At 42.6% G+C, this 26886-nt stretch overlaps 1 protein-coding gene across 3 annotated transcripts in view; it reads right to left on the bottom strand.

Moving 5' to 3' along the window:
• LOC139751113 (U-scoloptoxin(16)-Cw1a-like) overlaps positions 1-26886 on the bottom strand; it is a 178734-nt gene that overhangs the window by 1673 nt on the left and 150175 nt on the right. For all 3 annotated transcript variants that reach the window (XM_071666218.1, XM_071666229.1, XM_071666222.1), the window contains one exon: positions 13530-13665. In XM_071666218.1, coding sequence (XP_071522319.1) covers positions 13530-13665 — 136 coding nt within the window. The remainder of the gene's footprint in view (positions 1-13529; positions 13666-26886) is intronic.

The following is a 26886-nucleotide window of genomic DNA, read 5'->3' as shown; positions in this document are numbered from 1 at the left end:
GTCCATTGGAATTAATTAATATAAACTTTGGCTTGAATATTAAGAGTGACATTTACAGGATCAAATGCAGTAACATAACTCTGAACATCACCCACCCCTATAACACTACAAATACTTTCAACATATCCCAAGACCATACCCATGATGCTACTGTCACAGTGAAGACACTGAGGACTTGCTGCTCATGTACACACAACATCAGAACACTATAACCAAGGTTCCTGATCAGTGGACATGACTGGTTTCCTGAGATCTGGGGCAGAAAGTAAGTTGAAAAAGAGGTCAAATGAGAGTTGGGGTGACAAGTATTAGTAAACTTCACAGAGAATAAGAGGTTATGTTCGATTTTCCTCTCTGTTCACTAGTACCTTTCCTCTGTTGATAGTGAGAAAAACAAAAGAAAACAAATAGAAACAGGTTAAGGGAGAAAATGAGGAAGTGGTAAAAGGCAATGAAGAGATGAGATGGAGGGAGTATTTTGAAGGATTTTTGAATGTTTGATGATAGTGGTTTGGGTCAGGAGGTATGCAAAGTAAAAGAATGAAGGGAAGTGGTTTGGTGAAGACAGAAGTGGTGGTGAAAGCCTTGTAAAAGATGAAATGTGGCACTGCCACTGAATTTATTTTAAGTATGGGGGAGACTGTTTTGTCAATTGTTTCGTTAGGATTTTCATTGTATGTATGGACCATGGTGAGGTGCCTGAGGATTGGTGCAATACCACTGTATAGTGCCATTGTATAAAGGCAAGTGAGTCAAAGGTAGCTGTTTGAACTACAGGGTTCAAAGCTTATTGAGTGTATCTGGTAAGCTGTATAGGACAGTAGTGACTGAGGGGTTGAAGGCATGCAGAGAACATCAGAGAGGAGAGGAAGAATGTGGTTTCAGAAGTGAGAGAGGATGCGTGGATCAGGTGATTGCTTTAAAGAATGTCATTCTTTGCTGATGACACAGCAGATTCAAGCAAGAAATTGCAGTCTGAGTTTGCAGGTGTTTAAAAGAGGGAAGTTGAGAGTAAATGTGAAAGGCTTGGATACTAGGTAAAGCAGGGCAAAGGGACAGGCTAGTGGGAATGTAAGTTTGAATGGAGAAAATCTGGAGAAAGTGATGTGTTTTAGATACCCGAGAGTGGACATGGAAGCAAAAACAGAACCATAAAAACAAGTGTGCGGGTAGGTGAGGCAGCGAAGGTTATTGGAGTATTGAGGAATGTGTGGAAAGAAGTCATCATCTGGTAGGGCAAAACTGGGTCTGCTTAAAACCTGTCTAGTAGTCTGAACATTGTTCTATGGAAGTGTGACAAAGACTATATATACATAAGGAGGTGGAGAGGGTGGATGCCTAGGAAATGAATGCTTGAGGACATTATGTTATGCGAGTTGGTTTGATAGAGTGGTTAATAAAAGGGTAGGAGTGTTTGAGAGGACCGAAATGGTTTGGACATAAGAAGAGAATGAATGATGAAAGGTTGACTTAGGGGATTTATGTGTCTGAATTGGAGTGGATAAGGAAAAGGGCGAGATCAAATCGGAGATGGAGGGATGGAGTGAAACATTCCGAGTGCGTGCAGGAGGGCGAGAGACGTTAACAGGACAGTGAAACTGAGCGATGTGGTTTACATGGCAAGGTACTGTCAATGGACAGAACCAGGGCATGTGAAGCAGCTGGGGGAAACCAAAGAAAGGTCTGTGGGACCTGGTTGTGGATAGGGAGTTGTGGTTTCACTGCATTGCACATATATATCAACGTTGCTGACCTTTAAGCATGCATGGGCTATCAAGGGTCGAGCCCACATAAGTTCGAAACCTGGCCAAGGCAGTCGGTCTGCAGTTAACCCAGCTGTTCAACCTCCTTGAGGGGCTGGTCAAAAAACATGACAGCTAGAGACTGAGTGTGAACGAATGTGGCCTTTGTTGTCTTTTCCTAGCGCTACCTTGCACACATGAAGGGGGAGGGGGTTGATATTTCATGTGTGGCGAGGTGTCGATGGGAATAAATAAAGGCAGCCAGTATGAATTAAGTACATGTGTATATATGTATATATCTGTGTGTGTGTATATATGTATATGTTGAGATGTATAGGTATGTATATATGCGTGTGTGGATGTGTATGTATATACATGTGTATGTGGGTGGGTTGGGCCATTCTTTCGTCTGTTTCCTTGCGCTACCTCACTAACACGGGAGACAGCGACAAAGCAAAATAAATGATGAATATTTAGATAAATATATATATATAAAAAAAAAAAAAAAAAAATTTTTATATTTATTATACTTTGTCGCTGTCTCCCGCGTTTGCGAGGTAGCGCAAGGAAACAGACGAAAGAAATGGCCCAACCCCCCCCCATACACATGTATATACATACGTCCACACACGCAAATATACATACCTACACAGCTTTCCATGGTTTACCCCAGACGCTTCACATGCCTTGATTCAATCCACTGACAGCACGTCAACCCCGGTATACCACATCGCTCCAATTCACTCTATTCCTTGCCCTCCTTTCACCCTCCTGCATGTTCAGGCCCCGATCACACAAAATCTTTTTCACTCCATCTTTCCACCTCCAATTTGGTCTCCCTCTTCTCCTCGTTCCCTCCACCTCCGACACATATATCCTCTTGGTCAATCTTTCCTCACTCATTCTCTCCATGTGCCCAAACCACTTCAAAACACCCTCTTCTGCTCTCTCAACCACGCTCTTTTTATTTCCACACATCTCTCTTACCCTTACGTTACTCACTCGATCAAACCACCTCACACCACACATTGTCCTCAAACATCTCATTTCCAGCACATCCATCCTCCTGCGCACAACTCTATCCATAGCCCACGCCTCGCAACCATACAACATTGTTGGAACCACTATTCCTTCAAACATACCCATTTTTGTTTTCCGAGATAATGTTCTCGACTTCCACACATTCTTCAAGGCTCCCAGGATTTTTGCCCCCTCCCCCACCCTATGATCCACTTCCGCTTCCATGGTTCCATCTGCTGCCAGATCCACTCCCAGATATCTAAAACACTTTACTTCCTCCAGTTTTTCTCCATTCAAACTTACCTCCCAATTGACTTGACCCTCAACCCTACTGTACCTAATTACCTTGCTCTTATTCACATTTACTCTCTTAACTTTCTTCTTTCACACACTTTACCAAACTCAGTCACCAGCTTCTGCAGTTTCTCACATGAATCAGCCACCAGCGCTGTATCATCAGCGAACAACAACTGACTCACTTCCCAAGCTCTCTCATCCCCAACCGACTTCATACTTGCCCCTCTTTCCAAAACTCTTGCATTCACCTCCCTAACAACCCCATCCATAAACAAATTAAACAACCATGGAGACATCACACACCCCTGCCGCAAACCTACATTCACATATATATCTTGCGGAAGATGAAAGCCGGCAAGGCAGAAGGTTTGGATGGTATTGCAGTGGAATTTATTAAAAAAGGGGGTGACTGTATTATTGACTGGTTGGTAAGGTTATTTAATGTATGTATGACTCATGGAAAGGTGCCTGAGGATTGGCGGAATGCGTGCATAGTGCCATTGTACAAAGGCAAAGGGGATAAGAGTGAGTGCTCAAATTACAGAGGTATAAGTTTGTTGAGTATTCCTGGTAAATTATATAGGAGGGTATTGATTGAGAGGGTGAAGGCATGTACAGAGCATCAGATTGGGGAAGAGCAGTGTGGTTTCAGAAGTGGTAGAGGATGTGTGGATCAGGTGTTTGCTTTGAAGAATGTATGTGAGAAGTACTTAGAAAAGCAAATGGATTTGTATGTAGCATTTATGGATCTGGAGAAGGCATATGATAGAGTTGATAGAGATGCTCTGTGGAAGGTATTAAGAATATATGGTGTGGGAGGCAAGTTGTTAGAAGCAGTGAAAAGTTTTTATCGAGGATGTAAGGCATGTGTACGTGTAGGAAGAGAGGAAAGTGATTGGTTCTCAGCGAATGTAGGTTTAAAGCAGGGGTGTGTGATGTCTCCATGGTTGTTTAATTTGTTTATGGATGGGGTTGTTAGGGAGGTGAATGCAAGAGTTTTGGAAAGAGGGGCAAGTATGAAGTCGGTTGGGGATGAGAGAGCTTGGGAAGTGAGTCAGTTGTTGTTCGCTGATGATACAGCGCTGGTGGCTGATTCATGTGAGAAACTGCAGAAGCTGGTGACTGAGTTTGGTAAAGTGTGTGAAAGAAGAAAGTTAAGAGAGTAAATGTGAATAAGAGCAAGGTAATTAGGTACAGTAGGGTTGAGGGTCAAGTCAATTGGGAGGTAAGTTTGAATGGAGAAAAACTGGAGGAAGTAAAGTGTTTTAGATATCTGGGAGTGGATCTGGCAGCAGATGGAACCATGGAAGCGGAAGTGGATCATAGGGTGGGGGAGGGGGCGAAAATCCTGGGAGCCTTGAAGAATGTGTGGAAGTCGAGAACATTATCTCGGAAAGCAAAAATGGGTATGTTTGAAGGAATAGTGGTTCCAACAATGTTGTATGGTTGCGAGGCATGGGCTATGGATAGAGTTGTGTGCAGGACGATGGATGTGCTGGAAATGAGATGTTTGAGGACAATGGGTGGTGTGAGGTGGTTTGATCGAGTAAGTAACGTAAGGGTAAGAGAGATGTGTGGAAATAAAAAGAGCGTGGTTGAGAGAGCAGAAGAGGGTGTTTTGAAATGGTTTGGGCACAAGGAGAGAATGAGTGAGGAAAGATTGACCAAGAGGATATATGTGTCGGAGGTGGAGGGAACAAGGAGAAGTGGGAGACCAAATTGGAGGTGGAAAGATGGAGTGAAAAAGATTTTGTGTGATCGGGGCCTGAACATGCAGGAGGGTGAAAGGAGGGCAAGGAATAGAGTGAATTGTATCGATGTGGTATACTGGGGTTGACGTGCTGTCAGTGGATTGAATCAGGGCATGTGAAGCGTCTGGGGTGAACCATGGAAAGCTGTGTAGGTATGTATATTTGCGTGTGTGGACGTATGTATATACATGTGTATGGGGGTGGGTTGGGCCATTTCTTTCTTCTGTTTCCTAGCGCTACCTCGCAAATGCGGGAGACAGCGACAAAGCAAAAATATATATACATATATATATATATATATATATATATACCTATATATATATATATATATATATATATATATATATATATACATATATATATATATATATATATATATATATATATATGTATATATACATATATATATATATATATATATATAGGGATACCCTATCCCTGGGGATAGGGTATCCCTGGTGATAGGGGAGAAAGAATACTTCCCACGTATTCCCTGCGTGTCGTAGAAGGCGACTAAAAGGGAAGGGAGCGGGGAAGAAGGAACAGAGAAGGGGGCCAGGTGAGGGTATTCCCTCAAAGGCCCAGTCCTCTGTTCTTAACGCTACCTCGCTATCGCGGGAAATGGCGAATAGTATGAAAAAAAAAAATATATATATATATATATATATATATATATATATATATATATATATATATATATATCTTCTGCAGTTTCTCACATGAATCCGCCACCAGCGCTGTATCATCAGCGAACAACAACTGACTCACTTCCCAAGCTCTCTCATCCCCAACAGACTTCATACTTGCCCCTCTTTCCAAAACTCTTGCATTTACCTCCCTAACAACCCCATCCATAAACAAATTAAACAACCATGGAGACATCACACACCCCTGCCGCAAACCTACATTCACTGAGAACCAATCACTTTCCTCTCTTCCTACACGTACACATGCCTTACATCCTCGATAAAAACTTTTCACTGCTTCTAACAACTTTCCTCCCACACCATATATTCTTAATACCTTCCACAGAGCATCTCTATCAACTCTATCATATGCCTTCTCCAGATCCATAAATGCTACATACAAATCCAGAAGCAGAAGCTGGTGACGGAGTTTGGTAAAGTGTGTGGAAGAAGAAAGTTAAGAGTAAATGTCAATAAGAGCAAGGTTATTAGGTACAGTAGGGTTGAGGGTCAAGTCAATTGGGAGGTGAGTTTGAATGGTGAGAGGCTGGAGGAAGTGAAGTGTTTTAGATATCTGGGAGTGGATCTGTCAGCGGATGGAACCATGGAAGCGGAAGTGGATCATAGGGTGGGGGAGGGGGCGAAAATTTTGGGAGCCTTGAAAAATGTGTGGAAGTCGAGAACATTATCCCGGAAAGCAAAAATGGGTATGTTTGAAGGAATAGTAGTTCCAACAATGTTGTATGGTTGCGAGGCGTGGGCTATGGATAGAGTTGTGCGTAGGAGGATGGATGTGCTGGAAATGAGATGTTTGAGGACAATGTGTGGTGTGAGGTGGTTTGATCGAGTAAGTAACGTAAGGGTAAGAGAGATGTGTGGAAATAAAAAGAGCGTGGTTGAGAGAGCAGAAGAGGGTGTTTTGAAATGGTTTGGGCACATGGAGAGAATGAGTGAGGAAAGATTGACCAAGAGGATATATGTGTCGGAGGTGGAGGGAACGAGGAGAAGAGGGAGACCAAATTGGAGGTGGAAAGATGGAGTGAAAAGGATTTTGTGTGATCGGGGCCTGAACATGCAGGAGGGTGAAAGGAGGGCAAGGAATAGAGTGAATTGGAGCGATGTGGTATACAGGGGTTGACGTGCTGTCAGTGGATTGAATCAAGGCATGTGAAGCGTCTGGGGTAAACCATGGAAAGCTGTGTAGGTATGTATATTTGCGTGTGTGGACGTGTGTATGTACATGTGTATGGGGGGGGGTTGGGCCATTTCTTTCGTCTGTTTCCTTGCGCTACCTCGCAAACGCGGGAGACAGCGACAAAGTATAAAAAAAAAAAAAAAAAAAAAAAAATATATATATATATATATATATATAAATATTTTTTTTTCATACTATTTGCCATTTCCCGCGTTAGCGAGGTAGCGTTAAGAACAGAGGACTGAGCCTTTGAGGGAATATCCTCACTTGGCCCCCTTCTCTGTTCCTTCTTTTGGAAAATTAAAAACGAGAGGGGAGTATTTCCAGCCCCCCGCTCCCTTCCCTTTTAGTCGCCTTCCACGACACGCAGGGAATATGTGAGAAGCATTCTTTCTCCCCTATCCCCAGGGATAATATATATATATATATATATATATATATATATATATATATATATATATATATATATATATATATATTATTCCTGCGTGTCGTAGAAGGCGACTAAAAGGGGAGGGAGTGGGGGGCTGGAAATCCTCCCCTCTCATTTCTAATCTTCCGAGAGAAGGAACAGAGAAGGGGGCAAGTGAGGATTTCCTTCAAAGGCTCAGTCCTCTGTTCTTTAAGCTACCTCACTAATGTGGGATATGGCGAAGAGTATGAAAAAAAAAGAAGAAAAAGTGATATGGTTCTCAGTGAATATAGGTTTGCGGCAGGGGTGTGTGATGTCTCCATGGTTGTTTAATTTGTTTATGGATGGGGTTGTTAGGGAGGTGAATGCAAGAGTTTTGGAAAGAGGGGCAAGTATGAAGTCTGTTGGGGATGAGAGAGCTTGGGAAGTGAGTCAGTTGTTGTTCGCTGATGATACAGCGCTGGTGGCTGATTCATGTGAGAAACTGCAGAAGCTGGTGACTGAGTTTGGTAAAGTGTGTGAAAGAAGAAAGTTAAGAGTAAATGTGAATAAGAGCAAGGTTATTAGGTACAGTAGGGTTGAGGGTCAAGTCAATTGGGAGGTAAGTTTGAATGGAGAAAAACTGGAGGAAGTAAAGTGTTTTAGATATCTGGGAGTGGATCTGGCAGCGGATGGAACTATGGAAGCGGAAGTGAATCATAGGGTGGGGGAGGGGGCGAAAATCCTGGGAGCCTTGAAGAATGTGTGGAAGTCGAGAACATTATCTCGGAAAGGAAAAATGGGTATGTTTGAAGGAATAGTGGTTCCAACAATGTTGTATGGTTGCGAGGCGTGGGCTATGGATAGAGTTGTGCGCAGGAGGATGGATGAGCTGGAAATGAGATGTTTGAGGACAATGTGTGGTGTGAGGTGGTTTGATCGAGTAAGTAATGTAAGGGTAAGAGAGATGTGTGGAAATAAAAAGAGCGTGGTTGAGAGAGCAGAAGAGGGTGTTTTGAAATGGTTTGGCCACATGGAGAGAATGAGTGAGGAAAGATTGACCAAGAGGATATATGTGTCGGAGGTGGAGGGAACGAGGAGAAGTGGGAGACCAAAGTGGAGATGGAAAGATGGAGTGAAAAAGATTTTGTGTGATCGGGGCCTGAACATGCAGGAGGGTGACAGGAGGGCAAGGAATAGAGTGAATTGGATCGATGTGGTATACCGGGGTTGACGCGCTGTCAGTGGAGTGAATCAGGGCATGTGAAGCGTCTGGGGTAAACCACGGAAAGCTGTGTAGGTATGTATATTTGCGTGTGTGGACGTATGTATATACATGTGTATGGGGGTGGGTTGGGCCATTTCTTTCGTCTGTTTCCTAGTGCTACCTCGCAAACGCGGGAGACAGCGCCAAAAAAAAAAAGAAAAAAAATATATATATATATATATATATGCAAAGGTAAAGGGAATAAAGGTGAGCGTTCAAATTACAGAGTTATAAGTTTGTTGAGTATTCCTAGGAAATTATATGGGAGAGTATTGATTGAGAGGGTAAAGGCATGTACAGAGCATCAGATTGGGGAATAGCATTGTGGATTCAGAAGTGGTAGAGGATGTGTGGATCAGGTGTTTGCTTTGTAGAATGTATGTGAGAAGTACTTAGAAAAACAGATGGATTTGTATGTAGCATTTATGGATCTGGAGAAGGCATATGGTAGGGTTGATAGAGATGCTTTGTGGAAGGTATTAAGAGTATATGGTGTGGGAGATAAGTTGCTAGAGACATTGAAAAGTTTTTACCAAGGATGTAAGGCATGTGTACAAGTAGGAAGAGAGGAAAGTGATTGGTTCCCAGTGAATGTCAGTTTGTGGCAGGGGTGAGTGATGTCTCTATGGTTGTTTAATTTGTTTATGGATGGGGTGGTTAGGGAGGCGAATGCAAGAGTTTTGGAGAGAGGGGCAAGTATGCAGTCTGTTGTGGCTGAGAGGGCTTGGGAAGTGAGTCAGTTGTTGTTCACAGATGATACAGCGCTGGTGGCTGATTCGGGTGAGAAACTGCAGAAGTTGGTGACTGGTAAAGTGTGTGAAAGAAGAAAGCTGAGAGTAAATGTGAATAAGAGCAAGGTTATTAGGTTCAGTAGGGTTGAGGGACAAGAATTGGAAGGTAAGTTTGAATGGGGAAAAACTGGAGGAAGTGAAGTGTTTTAGATATTTGGGAGTGGATTTAGCAGCGGATGGAGCCATGGAAGTGGAAGTGAGTCACAGGGTCGGGGAGGGGACAAAGGTTCTGGAAGTATTGAAGAATGTGTGGAAGGCGAGAACATTATCTTGGAGAGCAAAAATGGGTATGTTTGAAGGAATAGTGGTTCCAACAATGTTGTATGGTTGCGAGGCATGGGCTGTAGATAAGGTTGTGCGGAGGAGTGTGGATGTGTTTGAAATGAAATGTTTGAGGACAATATGTGGTGTGCGGTGTTTTGATCGAGTAAGTAATGAAAGGGGAAGAGAGATGTGTGGTAACAAAAAGAGTGTGATTGAGAGAGCAGAAGAGGGTGTATTGAAACGGTTTGGTCACATGGAGAGAATGAGTGAGGTAAGATTGACAAAGAGGATATGTGTGTCAGAGGTGGAGGGAACGAGGAGAAATGGGAGGCCAAATTGGAGGTGGAAGGATGGAGTGAAAAAGATTTTGAATGATCAGGTCCAGAACATTCAGGAAGGTGACAGGCATGCAAGGAGTAGAGTGAATTGGAACAATATGGTATACTGGGGTCGACGTACTGTCAATGGATTGAACCAGGACATGTGAAGCGCCTGTGGTAAACCACTTAAAGTTTTGTGGGGCCTGGATGTGGAAAGGGAGCTGTGGTTTCAGTGCATTACACATGACAGCTAGAGACCGAGTGTGAACGAATGTGGCCTTTGTTGTCTTTTTCCTAGCACTATCTCACACACACGCAGGGGGGAGGGGGTGCTGTTTCATGTGTGGTGGGGTGGCAATGGGAATGGATAAAGGCAGCAAGAATGAATATGTACATGTGTGTATATGTATATGGTTGTGTATGTATACATTGAAATGTATAGGTATGTATATGTGCATGTGTGGGCATTTATGTATATGCATGTGTATATGTGTGGGTTGGATCATTCTTTCGTCTGTTTCCTTGTGATGCCTTGCTAAAGTGGGAGACAGCGACTAAGTTTAAAAAAAATAATATATATATACATATATGAAGAGGTAATCGCACTTCAGTGATTCAGAGAGTTTCTTGAAACTTTATGATATGCTACATTTTCAATGGATGAAATCCACCTCACCAGGTGCATTAAGATTTATAAAGTTTTGCCATACAACACACACACACACGGACATTCCATGACATCAGAAATTGATATATCCTTGGCCAACTGTTCATGGGAGCTGGGATGGGTGTCAGAGGTTAGGAAAGGTGGGGTGGGTGAAGTGGCTGATCTGGATAAGCAAGTTATGTGTTCGACTCATTTCACAATGGCACCTCCTCCTGATAGTTCACTCATAATGATTCGGTTGATTATGGGATGTATTTTGAATTTACCTAGGGATAGGTTACAGTTATTAATATTTTCAATTAAGACATATTCAGTGATACAACAGGTAGCATAGTCTGATGAAAGGTACAGGGTGATATTTGTCTTGCCAATTCTTAGCAATAGTATTAGTGTGGTCGCCTCTGAGCACTGAATGATTACATCAATAACATTTCTCTTCCAATTTTCCGATAATTTGGCCTTTTAATTAAAGTCTTACTGATGGTGTTATTTGAGGGCAATATCATCAGCAATGTCCTTCAACAACTGTCATGCTTTAGGTAAATTAGGAAAATTGGGCAACACTAAACATTAAGATCTATCATCCTTTTTTACATTGCTGTTTACTAGATGTATAAAATGTGTTCTTAAGCTTTCCAGTAAGCCTTGATCACAAACCACTCAGGATAACATAAATTCCTAAAAGTACATCTTGTATGGATACATTGATCCTATAGATATATGAGATCACATATACACAATGCTTAGAAAAACATGGACATAACTGCAGACCATTTTACAGAATGATCACGTACTGAAAAATGATGAATGTATATCTCAGTGTTGGTAAGCTTCCTGATCTTAAAGGATAAGTGATCAGATTTCTCAATTATCATCAAATCAAGGAACATTGATTTACCTTCTTGTTCCCATTCAATTTCAAAATTGATGTCGTTTAATTCATTAAAGAAAACATCATAGTCTTGGGAAGATGACCATAAGGACCACACATCATCAATGTATCTAAGCCAAATTTCAAAATGGTTACTGATAGAAATTAGAATCTCAGCCTCAAAGTATTCCATGAATAAGTTACTGAGAATGGGAATAAGGGGATTTCTCATGGCTGGACCAGATTTCTGTTTGTACGAGATTACTCTCAACATCATGGAAAACATATTGGTCACACACAGTTCAATGAAGTTAATGATCATTAAGTTTTCTTGGGTAGGAGTAAGGTGAGACAGATCAGGTATATACAGGATTTGAATAAGACTCCTGGTTTCCTTGAGGCAGACTTAGCTCTCTGCATCATGAAGGTCAGGCATTACAGTTACAACAAGTATGTTCACTGTGTTAAGTGGTGAAATTGCATATCCATCAAAAAAGAGATAGGAAAGTTGTGAGGGGGTCTTAAAATGAGAAAGATGGGGGAAAAAATATTCAGGTTTTGACATTATTAAACTTAACCAGGTTTCGTCTGTCCACCTGAGATACCCCATCCAGATCTTGAGTTTACTGAGATTGAGTCAAGACGAGATGCAGATCAAATGACAAGAGGATGGAGCAGATCTGTAGGAAGTGGAGGAATGCAATGTTGAGTTGTCAGCATATGAGTGTATTTTGCTATTTTCTGAAAAAAAAATAAAGCATTGATAAACAGGAGGAAGAGGGGTAACAGATAGGATACTGATGGTGATAGTTCGACTAGAGAGGAAACTTGATACGAGAGAGCAAATTGGAGGAGAGCTAAAAGAAAGGAGCTTGGAGATGAGACTTCGATGCCACATCCCGTCAATAACTTATGATATATCAAGGGCAACTACACAGGATTCCCCATTACGTTTCAGAGATGATGACCAAACTTTAGGAAGATAGGAAAGGATGTCACCAATGGAACTTATTTTCTGGAAGCTGCTTTGGTGGTCAAAGAGGACAGTGAGATTCAAGATGTTTGAGTATATGGTAAATTGAGGAGGGATTCAAATATTTTGGCAATAGAAATCAAAGCAACAGGATGATAGTTGCAAGGGTAAGAACAGACATCCTTCTTTGGGATAGGGTTGGTCTCCGAACAGAAGCAGACTAGACGAGTAAGCCAAGGCGAAAGCTCAGGAAAATACACTTTCAATACATAGGGATGGATGCCATCAGGTCCATAAATTTGCCTCTGTCCAAAGAAAGAAGAGCTTTACAGCAGTTCGAAAAGAGATTACGGGAAGAGGCATAGGATTACTAAGAGGAGCATCAGGGGGTGAAGGAATGTTAGAATCATCAAAGGTTGACTTGGAGGAGAAACCAGAACGAAAGAGAGTTACTTTGTCAATAGGAAAGATATGTGATACCATCAGAACGAGGAAGTGAAGGGATGGTAGAGTGGCAGTTGTTAGAAACGTCTTAAGCCAAAGACTAGAAATTCCTATCAGTGAATGACGAGGAGAGGTTATTGCATTTCCTGTGCAAGAAGGAACGCTTTGCCTCACGGACAACAGATTACAGACAGGTAGCTGGATGGGAACAGTTGAATCAAGGAATGAAAAAGCTGGTCGTCTTGGGGGAAGAGCAGATAAATGCTGCTATATCCGTAATAAGAGCCTCTGCTATACTTCTGACTGAGTCAGGAGCAACAACAAAGGGGAGACACTAATTTCCCCAGGGAAAGGCAAAGAAGAATTCTCATACTATTCTAGTTAGAATTATTCATGTGTGCCTATGTTTACTTCTAAAGGGGGATGTTGGAGGGGAAGGTGCCGAAGCTCGATATGTTTACTACGAGTGTGGGGTCAGATGGTGAGGATGATATTGTGTAGCTTCAGCGCGAAGAATTAAAGAGGAAAACAGATCCAGAATGTTAGGAGAGGGTCACATCAGTCAGGAATATGGGTGGGGTGGGTGATAATTTGCTCTGGATCGTTAAGAATGGAAAACGTGACGGCCTCTCTCTACCATCTGTACGGGAGGTGTTCAACCACTCCCTATGGTGCAAACTTAAGCCTCCAAGGTAGACGTCCCTAACTTGAGACGGGATAGGATGTGACGGCAGGAATACAGGTAGTCGAGGAATGTTGAGTGTTTAAGAAGGAAAATGAGAGAGAGAGAGAGAGAGGAGTGTCCACTGTTTTGTACCTTGTCCAGACCCCCAGCCGCCAGAGGGCTCACCTGGTGCGCTTCTCCAGCAGTGTACCGTTGGAAGCAAGGATGCAGGTGGCTCGCTCGCAGGTCTGGTCCACCGTCCAGCTCTCCCCTGTAGAACGCAGCGAGCATCGCTCTGCGTCGTAGCATTTGCCGCTGTAATCTGCCGAGAAACGTACATTGTTAGAAACGGACTTAACGGTTTAAGTAATTACCTCTTTATGCAGTACCTTCGGGGAGGCGAGTTATGTTAATTACCTATTTGTACTGTGCGCGGAGGGAGTTCTACAGTCATAGGTCCCCTATGTCTTGTACTGCACGGGGAAAGAGGTTGTACACTCGTAGGGCCCCCATGTCTTGTGCTGTACGGGGAAGGATTTCTACACTCGTGGTGGCCCCCATGTCTTGCGCTGTATGGGGAGGGAGTTCTACACTCGTGGTGGCCCCCTATGTCTTGCGCTGTATGGGGAGGAGGTTCTACACTCGTGGGGGCCCCCTGTATTGTACTGTACGGGGAGGAGGTTCTACACTCGTGGGGGCCCCATGTCTTGTACTGTACGGGGAGGAGGTTCTACACTCGTGGGGGCCCCATGTCTTGTACTGTACGGGGAGGGAGTTCTACACTCATGGGGCCCTATGTCTCGTACTGTACGGAGGAGTTCTACACTCGTGGGGGCCCCATGTCTTGTACGGGGAGTGAGTTCTACTCTCGTGGGGGCCCCATGTTTTGTACTGTACGGGGAGGGAGTTCTACACTCAAGGGAGCCCACGTCTTGTACTGTTCGGGGAGGGAGTTCTACACTCAAGGGGGACACATGTCTTGTACTGTACAGGGAGGGAGTTCTACACTCGTGGGGGCCCCCTGTCTTGTACTGCACGGGGAGGGAGTTCTACACTCGTGGGGGCCCCATGTCTTGTACTGTACGGGGAGGGAGTTCTACACTCGTGGGGGCCCTATTTCTTGTACTGTACGGGGAGGGAGTTCTACACTCGTGGGGGCCCCATGTCTTGCACTGTACGGGGAGTGAGTTCTACACTCAAGGGGGCCACATGTCTTGTACAGGGGGATGGGCCCCATGTTTTGAACTCTCTTCTGTCATACAACATTTTAAAACTCTTGTGTGGTGTTATATTTCGACTCGGTGTTTACTGACAAATGTTCCTCCGTTACATAACAGGCATAAAACATTTCTGGTCACCGATAAGGAAAAACTGGACCTTACAAATATAGAAAGCCATGAATGTGTGGACAACTTTAACGCGAACAAATAAACTAGTCCACACGACATTTTATTACGACCACTGAATGAAGCCAGCCAGCTCGTAGCTCTCCCAATCTTTACCGAAATATTCGACAAATCAAACACAGGAAAGGAAAGTGCTTAATGACACCAATTTTCAAAGGACTTGACAGTAAACTTGCTCCGAACTACAGTTCTAGTAGCCTAACTTTGACTTTAGTTTGAAATTTCGGAGGGATTTAAATCGTAGAGTGGGCCGGTACATGGGAGACCATTGGATTTCTACGTTGACAAAGGCCAAATAATGCACAAAGGAAATCATAAGCACAAAATCCTCGGGTTAACCTTTGTTAGAATATTATTTAGAGAAGAAAAGAACTTTAGAGTGATTGGCAAGAGAGCCTAGTGGATACAAAAATGTCAATAGGATGTTTGGAATCGTAATCAGATATATATACAGCAAAACATGATTACACATTGTAATGTCGGATCTCATTTGAAATACGCTGTTAAAATCCGCTCTCCAAACCCGACAAAAAGAGGAAAAACTAAAACGTATTCAGAGAAGACCAGTCAAACTCATCCTTCCACTAGAAAAAAAAAAAAGCAATGTGAGAAAGACTCAAGGACCTAAATTCACTGTGGAAAGAAAAATAAATATCTGATAAAAGTTTTCAAAATAATACATAATTTAGTCAACGTAACAAACGAAAATTTACTTTAGACACAGATTCAGTGACCATTAATAAATAATGGTATGACGAAAGAAAAAGGGAAGGAAATGTAACAGCAATGTGGGCCAGAGATTTTTTTTCCACTGGTATACAGGTTCAGCATTGGAATAAACTACCTCCCGATGTGGTAAATACAAAGGCTATAAATACCTTCAAACCAAACTGAGAAAAAAAATTAATTGATATTTGTTATCAGTGCAAGAAATAAGAAAAACAAAATCCAATTTATCACTCATCTCCCAGAGCAGATATTAAACTGAAAAGAAATCTTTCTAGTCTAAACTTCCCTATAGAAAAAAAAAAAAAATAAATCCATGGCGGTATTGTCGTATACTTCATATATTTTCTCATCTTTTCCCCCCTGCCGCAGTTGTGCCGGAGAGACAGGTGGTAGGAGAAGGTGCCGCTTTGTTTTGCCACCATCTTTCTACCACTACATCTAGGTCATGACATCAAGTTTAACCTCGTTGTGGGACCATCGGGGTCTACTGTGATCTGTCCTTCCCATGTGTTCCTGTGTTAGCATTCAGATTCATCGGCCTTCGTGATCGGTATGCATGCGTGCATGTATGTATGTATGTATGCACGTATGAGTCTATGAATATTCATCTTTAAAGTCAGAAAATAGTCTGAGGACTTATCACTGTCTCGCTCCATCTTCCACAGTCTCAACATGTGTGAACTGCATTAATTGCTAAAGAGCCTTGCCGAATATCGAAGACTTTAAAAGCCTTTTTGATGACCGCCTTCTCATGGCTGTAATATCTATCTATCTATCTATCTATATATATATATATATATATATATATATATATATATATATATATATATACATATATATACCCATTGAAATAATTTACCCCTAAATTCCTATTAAAATAATTCACCCCTAAATTCCTACCCATTAAAATAATTTACCCCTAAATTCGTATCTATTTCAGCGATATTCTCTATGCTTCCATTACTGGATGTTTCACCCAAATAACCCAGTTACCAATATTTCGTTGCCACAATCTTGTAGTTCAGTTGTGAAACTACGGCGTGGGAACTTTAATTCTTTTCATAGCCCCAGAAGAAAAAAAATATGGATGTTGCAACGGCGTGAAATTACTCTTGGGCCTAACCTAAACGTAGTCATTATATTGTGAACCTCCTCACAACCTTCTCACAGACTCTTCAGTAAATTGTAATACTTTCATGCGTTCTTGATACTATACTTTTCACGAAATTGGGATGCCTTTAAACAATCTTCTCTTAACCTTCTCAGTATGATATATATTTTTTTTTTTTTTTTTTTTTTTTTTTATACTTTGTCGCTGTCTCCCGCGTTTGCGAGGTAGCGCAAGGAAACAGACGAAAGAAATGGCCCAACCCACCCCCATACACATGTATATACATACGTCCACACACGCAAATATACATACCTACACAGCTTTCCATGGTTTACCCCAGACGCTTCACATGCCTTGATTCAATCCACTGACAGCACGTCAGCCCCGGTATACCACATCGCTCCAATTCACTCTATTCCTTGCCCTCCTTTCACCCTCCTGCATGTTCAGGCCCCGATCACACAAAATCTTTTTCACTCCATCTTTCCACCTCCAATTTGGTCTCCCTCTTCTCCTTGTTCCCTCCACCTCCGACACATATATCCTCTTGGTCAATCTTTCCTCACTCATCCTCTCCATGTGCCCAAACCACTTCAAAACACCCTCTTCTGCTCTCTCAACCACGCTCTTTTTATTTCCACACATCTCTCTTACCCTTACGTTACTCACTCGATCAAACCACCTCACACCACACATTGTCCTCAAACATCTCATTTCCAGCACATCCATCCTCCTGTGCACAACTCTATCCATAGCCCACGCCTCGCAACCATACAGCATTGTTGGAACCACTATTCCTTCAAACATACCCATTTTTGCTTTCCGAGATAATGTTCTCGACTTCCACACATTCTTCAAGGCCCCCAGGATTTTCGCCCCCTCCCCCACCCTATGATCCACTTCCGCTTCCATGGTTCCATCCGCTGCCAGATCCACTCCCAGATATCTAAAACACTTCACTTCCTCCAGTTTTTCTCCATTCAAACTCACCTCCCAATTGACTTGACCCTCAACCCTACTGTACCTAATAACCTTGCTCTTATTCACATTTACTCTTAACTTTCTTCTTCCACACACTTTTCCAAACTCAGTCACCAGCTTCTGCAGTTTCTCACATGAATCAGCCACCAGCGCTGTATCATCAGCGAACAACAACTGACTCACTTCCCAAGCTCTCTCATCCCCAACAGACTTCATACTCGCCCCTCTTTCCAAAACTCTTGCATTTACCTCCCTAACAACCCCATCCATAAACAAATTAAACAACCATGGAGACATCACACACCCCTGCCGCAAACCTACATTCATATATATATATATATATATATATATATATATATATATATATATATATATATATATATATATATATATATATATAAGCTTCTGCAGCGCTCAGGAAGCCAGCTATGTCCATTGGGTAAAACCACAGGTCAAGCCTCGAGTGTGGTGATGCTGTTTACTTGTTTGTGTGAGGCGAATGCAGCGTTGAGCGTCTACAGTATAGATGATGCAGCATTCTAGATATGAGTAGACACTGTGATGTGATGTGATGAATCGGTTCGTTATATTGTAGAGATGGGCGGTGTCCACAACACAGGCGAGAAAGTGTAACTCGCCTATGTTTCGGGAGTGTTAGTTTCTGTTGGTGTGGGAGTGGTGGTTGATCCTAAGTTAGAAAGGTAGTTAACTGGTACTTCTCAGATCATTTTTGGTGTTCTCTGTTAGTGCTGTGTTTGGTGGGGGTTGGGTAGATGAGTATAGATTGTCAAAGTGTGTGGCATAGAGAAGGTATCTATTTCTACATGAGGGTTGGTGGTTTAATCATGGAGTGTTTGGGATGAAATGGATTGAATGTCGTTGCAAAGATCTGAGTGGCAAGCATGTTAAGATGGTATTGTACTGGGAGATTTTGTTTCTTTGTGGTATTGAGTGTGTGTATATATATATATATATATATATATATATATATATATATATATATATATATATATATATATATATATATATATATATCATACATTTCCCCTCCACCTCTAACCTTTATATCGTCTTCGTCAACCTCTCCCAACTCATTCTCTCCAGATGTTCAAACCATTTCAACACACCCTCTACAACTCTCTCAACCACACTCTCCTTATTACCACACATCTCTCTTACCCTTTCATTACTTACTCGATCAAACCACCTCACACCACATACTGTCCTCAAACATCTGATTTACAGCACATCCACCCTCCTCCGCACATCCTCTGCAACATCTTTGAAAATACTGTATCTTCAAATATACCCATTTTCGCCCTCCTAGATAACGAACAACCTCTCTTTCCATACATTCCTCTGCTCCCAGGACCTCCGCCCCCTTCCCGTCCTATGACTCACTTCCGCTTCAACAGATCCATACGCTGCCATGTCCCCTCCCAGCTATCTATAAACTTTTTCCAAAAAATCTTATCCATTCAGGTTTAATCAACCTGTATTTCTGCCCTGTTGAACCTGCCGTTCCATCAGCCGCAACCACGTTATTGTCAGTAATATCTGTATACATCAAATGCAAGTTCTTCCAACAAATGCATCTACATGTGTGAGTACAACTCCAACTACAACCATATCTATACCCCAACAACCACCACCTTTATATCCCCATTTAAAGTACACCTTCAATAACCACAGAGATGTGGACGATAATCCGAAAATATTCAATAGGCAACTGTGAATTAAAACACGAGCCATATTTCCTCCAAATGAGTCATATTCCTGAGAGTGCGCATGCGTCACCTGAGGCCGAGCATGCGCACATCAAGATAGATATTGAACTCGAATCGTTATTAACAACTTTTCTTTTGTTGGAAAAACGAGATAAATCTAGTAGTAATCAGATAGCAGAAGGAAAGTCAGAAATCACCACAAACACATCTACAATTCATTTCACAAGTGACTCTTACAGCAACACTCACATCTACTTTTACATTAAGCTTAGCAAAGTGTAAAAAATGATGGTAAACTGTGGAAAAATAGATTGGTTCATAAAACTCTACTACACCTTTGATCATGATTATTCACCAGTTGGTGACGTCTTATCTGATTGTTCAACTGACTTAAGAAAGAAAAAGAAAAAAAAAATGTAGAACTTTCAGTTTGTGGTATATGGTAACATTTTACCACACGGTATCCGGTAATTTTAATACTTTACCAGAATTGTTGGTTGGCTGGTTCAACTTCTGTTACGATCATTATGGCCGTCACCATCGTTATAATTACGAATTTCTACACAATACGTGCTCTAACTGAATGCCTATCCCTTACATGTAAGAATTTCAATGTAATATGTTATTCAGTTTCAATGTAATATGTCATTCATGCACGCTGAATACATACGAGTGTATGAATGTTATTCCATTACGGGGAGATTTTCAAAATTGAATGAAAGGACGAGGCTTCGAATCCTTTTAAGGCGTAACAAGGAAGCAATAATCTTCTGGCGACTTGTGCTTCAAATTCAGTCCAATTTAAACCCGTCAGGATCATAACGGACGAACACAGGATAACAGTAATGGCAGGGGCAAAGGTTGGAAACTTGATCCTTGGATATCGTCAGAGATACATGCAAATCATATTCATATTTGTTCGTGTTATTCAGCCATATGTTCCTCCCAGCTTCGTGTCATTACCCAGCGACATATTGGAGCGCTCTGTACATAAGTGAAGGTTTTTCGAAATAGGAAATATATATTGTGGAAATCTCCTTCGTCCACGAGCCAAATTGTGAAGAAAACCAAAACTGTGTGTGTGTGTGTGTGTGTGTGTGTGTGTGTGTGTGTTGCCTATATACCTCGTTTACCTGCAAGTCAAGCTACCGCATGCGGCATTTGCCGTGGCCGATGTGTATCTACGAGCCATGACCTCCACCCACTGGATGGCAACCTACATATATTTTGTCGTATATAAATTCTACAGACGACATATATTTTGTCGTATATAAATTCTACAGACGATGTATTGTTAACAAAGGTCTATATTAAGACACATTATCAGTTATTGAAATCTATTTAACAACGATTTACTATATGGCTCAAAAAATAAACTCGTGACGGATGATTTATATCATTTGCGATGATTTATATCATTTGCGGAGAATTTACATAATTTTCCCCTATACGTCGCCAGCGAAGCTACGGTTTTTGGGGCCGTAATTGGCATGCGGCGGACATGCGACCCACACAATGAAAATAAGACGCCATTTCTATGCGTCGTACACCGCTGGGCCGAGGGTGACGTGTGTCTCTCTTGCTTGTGTCCTTTCTAAACCTCCAACTTAGCATACGAATAACTGAATTACTAGAAATAAAAAAAAAAGGGGAACTTTACATTCACGTCTACGTGGCGTATTTCACCAATTCTCCACCCCAAAAATAAAGTGATTTAATATAGCTATAGGAGTAGTTCCATGTCGTGGTATATAAAATAATAAACTTTTTCGAGTTGCAAAGACGAAATTTTTTGAATGCGACGCCTGCCATTATACAGTTACTCGGGCGGTTATACGAGACAGGTTGTCCTTCACCCGTCCGTGTGGATGCAAGGACGTGCGCGCGCGCGCAGCTAGGCTACAATGTACCTCACCCCCCACCAGCTGGCTGGCCATCTGGCTTTTCCAAGACGCAGCCAGATGGCTCACCAGCTAGCTACTCAACTCACTTCAGAAGCCATTTTACTGAACCCTGAAGTCAGGCTACTGGTTAACAATCCCCCCTTACTTAACCCTGCTGGTTAACATTCCCCCCTTTACTTAACCCTGCTGGTTAACAATCCCTCCTTACTTAACCCTGCTGGTTAACATTCCCCCCTTACTTAACTCTGCTGGTTAACATTCCCCCCTTTACTTAACCCTGCTGGTTAACAATCCCTCCTTACTTAACCCTGCTGGTTAACAATCCCCCTTACTTAACTCTGCTGGTTAACAATCCCTCCCCTTACTTAACCCTGCTGGTTAACAATACCTCCTTACTTAACCCTGCTGGTTAACAATACCTCCTTACTTAACCCTGCTGATTAACAATTCCTCCTTACTTAACCCTGCTGGTTAACAATCTCTCTTACTTAACCCTGCTGGTTAACAATCCCCCCTTACTTAACCCTGCTGGTTAACAATCCCCCCTTACTTAACCCTGCTGGTTAACAATCCCCCCTTACTTAACCCTGCTGGTTAACATTCCCCCCTTTACTTAACCCTGCTGGTCAACAATCCCTCCTTACTTAACCCTGCTGGTTAACAATCCCACCTTACTTAACCCTGCTGGTCAACAATCCCTCCTTACTTAACCCTGCTGGTTAACAATCCCCCCTTACTTAACCCTGCTGGTTAACAATCCCCCCTTACTTAACCCTGCTGGTTAACAATCCCCCCTTACTTAACCCTGCTGGTTAACAATCCCCCCCTTACTTAACCCTGCTGGTTAACAATCCCCCCTTTACTTAACCCTGCTGGTTAACATTCCCCCCTTTACTTAACCCTGCTGGTCAACAATCCCTCCTTACTTAACCCTGCTGGTTAACAATCCCACCTTACTTAACCCTGCTGGTCAACAATCCCCCCTTACTTAACCCTGCTGGTTAACAATGCCCCCCTTACTTAACCCTGCTGGTTAACAATCCCACCTTACTTAACCCTGCTGGTTAACAATCCCTCCTTACTTAACCCTGCTGGTTAACAATCCCCCTTACTTAACTCTGCTGGTTAACAATCCCTTCTTACTTAACCCTGCTGGTTAACATTTCCCCCTTTACTTAACCCTGCTGGTTAACAATCCCTCCTTACTTAACCCTGCTGGTTAACAATCCCTCCTTACTTAACCCTGCTGGTTAACAATCCCTCCCCTTACTTAACCCTGCTGGTTAGCAATCCCTCCTTACTTAACCCTGCTGATTAACAATCCCTCCCCTTACTTAACCCTGCTGGTTAACAATCCCTCTTACTTAACCCTGCTGGTTAACAATCCCACCTTACTTAACCCTGCTGGTTAACATTCCCCCCTTTACTTAACCCTGCTGGTTAACAATCCCTCCTTACTTAACCCTGCTGGTTAACAATCCCACCTTACTTAACCCTGCTGGTTAACATTCCCCCCTTTACTTAACCCTGCTGGTTAACAATCCCTCCTTACTTAACCCTGCTGGTTAACAATCCCTTCTTACTTAACCCTGCTGGTTAACATTCCCCCTTTACTTAACCCTGCTGGTTAACAATCCCTCCTTACTTAACCCTGCTGGTTAACAATCCCACCTTACTTAACCCTGCTGGTTAACATTCCCCCCTTTACTTAACCCTGCTGGTTAACAATCCCTCCCCTTACTTAACCCTGCTGGTTAACAATCCCTCCTTACTTAACCCTGCTGGTTAACAATACCTCCTTACTTAACCCTGCTGATTAACAATTCCTCCCCTTACTTAACCCTGCTGGTTAACAATCCCTCTTACTTAACCCTGCTGGTTAACAATCCCTCTTACTTAACCCTGCTGGTTAACATTCCTCCCCTTACTTAACCCTGCTGGTTAACATATCCCTCTTACTTAACCCTGCTGGTTAACAATACCTCCTTACTTAACCCTGCTGATTAACAATTCCTCCCCTTACTTAACCCTGCTGGTTAACAATCCCTCTTACTTAACCCTGCTGGTTAACAATCCCACCTTACTTAACCCTGCTGGTTAACAATGCCCCACGTTAAGACATAAGCGAATGAACTCGACTAAACATAAGTGAGCCAATCAAGTTCTGCAGCCAGTAGGGTCAAGCAGGTCAGCTGCTGGCAGCACGATCAATTGTTAAGATGATGATTAAGGATATTTCCACACCCTAATCGTCCAATCACCGCTTCGTGCATAGGTTAATGTGGGGGTGTTTAGATATTTCTCCTTTGACATTTCCTTTTTTTTCTAACGTCTGAAGTAGAATTTTTAACGTTTTGATAACATACAACGTAAAAAAATCTGTACCTTGGTTAGAAAAATAATAATTTCGGTGGAATCCTCGTCAGCGAATGGTAAACCACTTTAGTCTCATTTTTAAGGGAGACGCAAATTCGAAAATAATACAGGAACACAGTTTTCAAAATACATTTACTTTACGGGGTGGGAAGACTTTAATATTATTTAGATTTTGGGTTAAGGAAGGCACTTGTCACTCGACTACTGCTACGAGACGCACAAACGAATGAGACGAGAGGCTATTACATGGGCGCCATAAGGAACAAAGAAACATTTGTTTTCCTATCTACAATGAACACTGAATTTCCACTCGCTTAAAGGTCATATTTTATCTCTATGAAGTGCTGAAGAAACTGAATACATTCAGTCTTACTGACTTCACGTATTTGTTTTTGTTTATTGCCATGAAAATAAGCGAACATCTAATGTCTACTATACAAGCAAACGGATCCTCCACGACCAAGTACCCAGAGCGCGTGGGATGAAAAATGGAAAGTGTTGCCCCCGCGGTCGCTAGGTCTGTGACGTCACGGTCAACACGGCTGCCGCGGACGCGTATGGGTACATTTACACAGACGGCATTCCAAACTGATTTATCGATTCATCTCCATATGTGGCTGGCTTGGTACCTTAACGAGAAAAGCAAGGTCGTTTCTCGGTCTCGAAGTGGATCGTAAGAGAGAGAGAAAAAAGCGTCACACCGGTCGAAAGTCAAGGTGAAATGCGCCATTCGAGTGGGGAAATATATAAGCGTTTGTATTCATTCATCGACAATGGCTTACAGAAGAGGGTGTGGCCAGCATCGCGTATCAGGAACGTGTATAGTGAAACTATGTATATCTATACATGTCTGAGTATATATATATATATATATATATATATATATATATATATATATATATATATATATATATATATATATATATATATAATGTGTGTGTGTGTGTGTGTGTGTGTGTGTGTGTGTGACTTCCATGGTGTACCAGTTAGCGTACCTGACTGTGACGCATTCACACTCCATCATCTTTCCCATGAACCTTCCTTCCACCCACCGTCCCACGCGCCATACCCCTAGATGGATCATTCTGGGCAGTCCTGTCACTTCTGTTCTCTTCGGCATGAGGTTTTAACAATGTGTTGGCCACTTTTCTCAATGCAATATCTAATTATCATTTTCCACTGACCTGATTACTTTTTGCCAACATCTTCCTCTTAGTGGTGTCACCACCCAAGCCGTAATGTGGTCACAGAGATGCAAGAAAGAAAGAATAATTGCTCAGTTCCTTAATAACCTGGCGACACCTCGAGCACTTAGGTTCTTCACTAATCTGGTCACAGTGACTGGTGGTCTATGTTTCCTAGGGAACCGGGTCACACCTGGTGGTCTATGTTTCCTAAATGAACCGGGTCACACCTTGTGGTCTCTGTTTCCTAAGGAACCTGGTCACACCTGGAGCTCTATGTTTCTTAAGGAACCTGGTCACACACCTGGAGCTCTATGTTTCCTAAGGAACCTGGTCACACGTGGTGGTCTGTGTTTCGTAAGGAATATGGTCACACCAGGTCTATGTTTCCTAAAGAACCTGGTCACACCTGAACCTCTATGTTTCCTAAGGAACCTGGTAACGCCTTCAACTTGAGCATACTGAGGGCCATATCATTACCAAAGAAACACATCCACGAGGTCATACTATACAGGTAAAACTTCCTCAATTGCTCCAATGCTCCAACAGTTTGCCTGACTTTCACTAAAGTTGCTTCAGCCCTTATTTCTATGTTCCCACAAAAGGAATTATCCAAGTGAGAAACAGCAAGTAAGAGTTGAGAGAGACATGTCGGTGTTACATGAGGAAGAGACAAAGAGAAGTACTGAAGACTTGTACATGACATGTAACTGAACGGGCCATAAGGAACCGTGAAAAGGAATGATAAAACTCCATATACATTCAGGATTGAGTCACTTTAGAGAAGCAGGAACGAGTGGAATTGAGATAATGTAATGTGGAAAAACTGGAAGAGAAAAAAGGGGGAAAAAAGATAATGAATGGATAAACCTGCATCAAAACTGTCACTGGTATTTCTCAATGGCAGAGGCGATCGGTGAGCACTGAAGAGGATGGGTTGTGGGTAGAAGGCCTCTCTCGGTACAAGCGTATACTTCCCTAAAACGTAGTTTAGGTAATGTTTTCTCAGTCACGCACCCCATGTCGGGTACCTACCACACTAAAATGTACTCCTACCACAATGATTATTATTGACTCCTACCACAATGATTATTATTGACTCCTACCACAATGATTATTATTGACTCCTACCACAATGATTATTATTCACTCCTACCACAATGAGAATTATTGACTTCTACCACGTCAATCAGTGACTCTCTGACGTCTACCCGTCCCAAGAACAGCCTTGTTATGGACCCATTGGGTCTGTGGCTGTTTGAGGTCAGTGGCATCCATGTAAACACTACAGTAAGAGGATTGGGGATATGATACTCAAGTGGGTTTCGTGTGTGTGTGTGTGTGTGTGTGTGTGTGTGTGTGTGTGTGTGTGTGTGTGTGTGCGCGCCTTCGAGCACGCTTGACCTAGAGCTAAGAGAGTCGAACCCACGTCCTCGGACGAGACTGGAAAGATGAAGTGGTCGGAAAGACTTGATTATATTCGTGAGGAATTTGATTACATTGAATTACTTCATTGATTTATTGACGCAAGGGTTATAGCAATTACAGTTCATTTGGTCATATTTTACCTCTTTCGGAATGAGGTCGTAGGTTAAGCCATCATACCTAGGAGTCGTACCGTCGTGATCGAGGGTCGTACCGTCGTGTTCAAAGGTCGTACCGTCGTGTTCAAGGGTCGTACCGTCGTGCTCAAGGGTCGTACCGTCGTGCTCAAGGCTCGTACCGTCGTGTTCAAGGGTCGCACCGGCATGTTCGAGGGTCATAATGTCGTGTTCAAGAGTCGTACCGTCGTGCCCGAGGGTCGTACCGTCGTGCTCAAGGGTCGTACCGTCGGGCTCAAAGGTCGTACCGTCGTCTTCAAGGGTCGTTCCATCGCACTAATAGGGTTCAGTAGTACGACCTCTGCCACTTCAGTGGTGTTGTGTTTTTTTCATACCATTACGCACGCACGTGCCGGGTTGTCTGCCTTCATTATGAGTCACCTAGTCTGACCTGGGTATTGCCAAGGCCCAGCTGGTGGTGGCTACTGGATCTCTGGGTCGAGGGGGAAAATGCGTCATTACGATCACCTAGACACATCACATGCCTCGAAACCAGCTCAATGAACACACTTTTTCTAAAGGTG

The sequence above is a fragment of the Panulirus ornatus genome, chromosome 1 (genome assembly GCF_036320965.1).
Source record: "Panulirus ornatus isolate Po-2019 chromosome 1, ASM3632096v1, whole genome shotgun sequence".
NCBI classification, from domain to species: Eukaryota; Metazoa; Arthropoda; class Malacostraca; order Decapoda; family Palinuridae; genus Panulirus; species Panulirus ornatus.
Note: the sequence above shows the minus strand (reverse complement) of the source record. Positions and strands in the feature narration are given on the sequence as shown.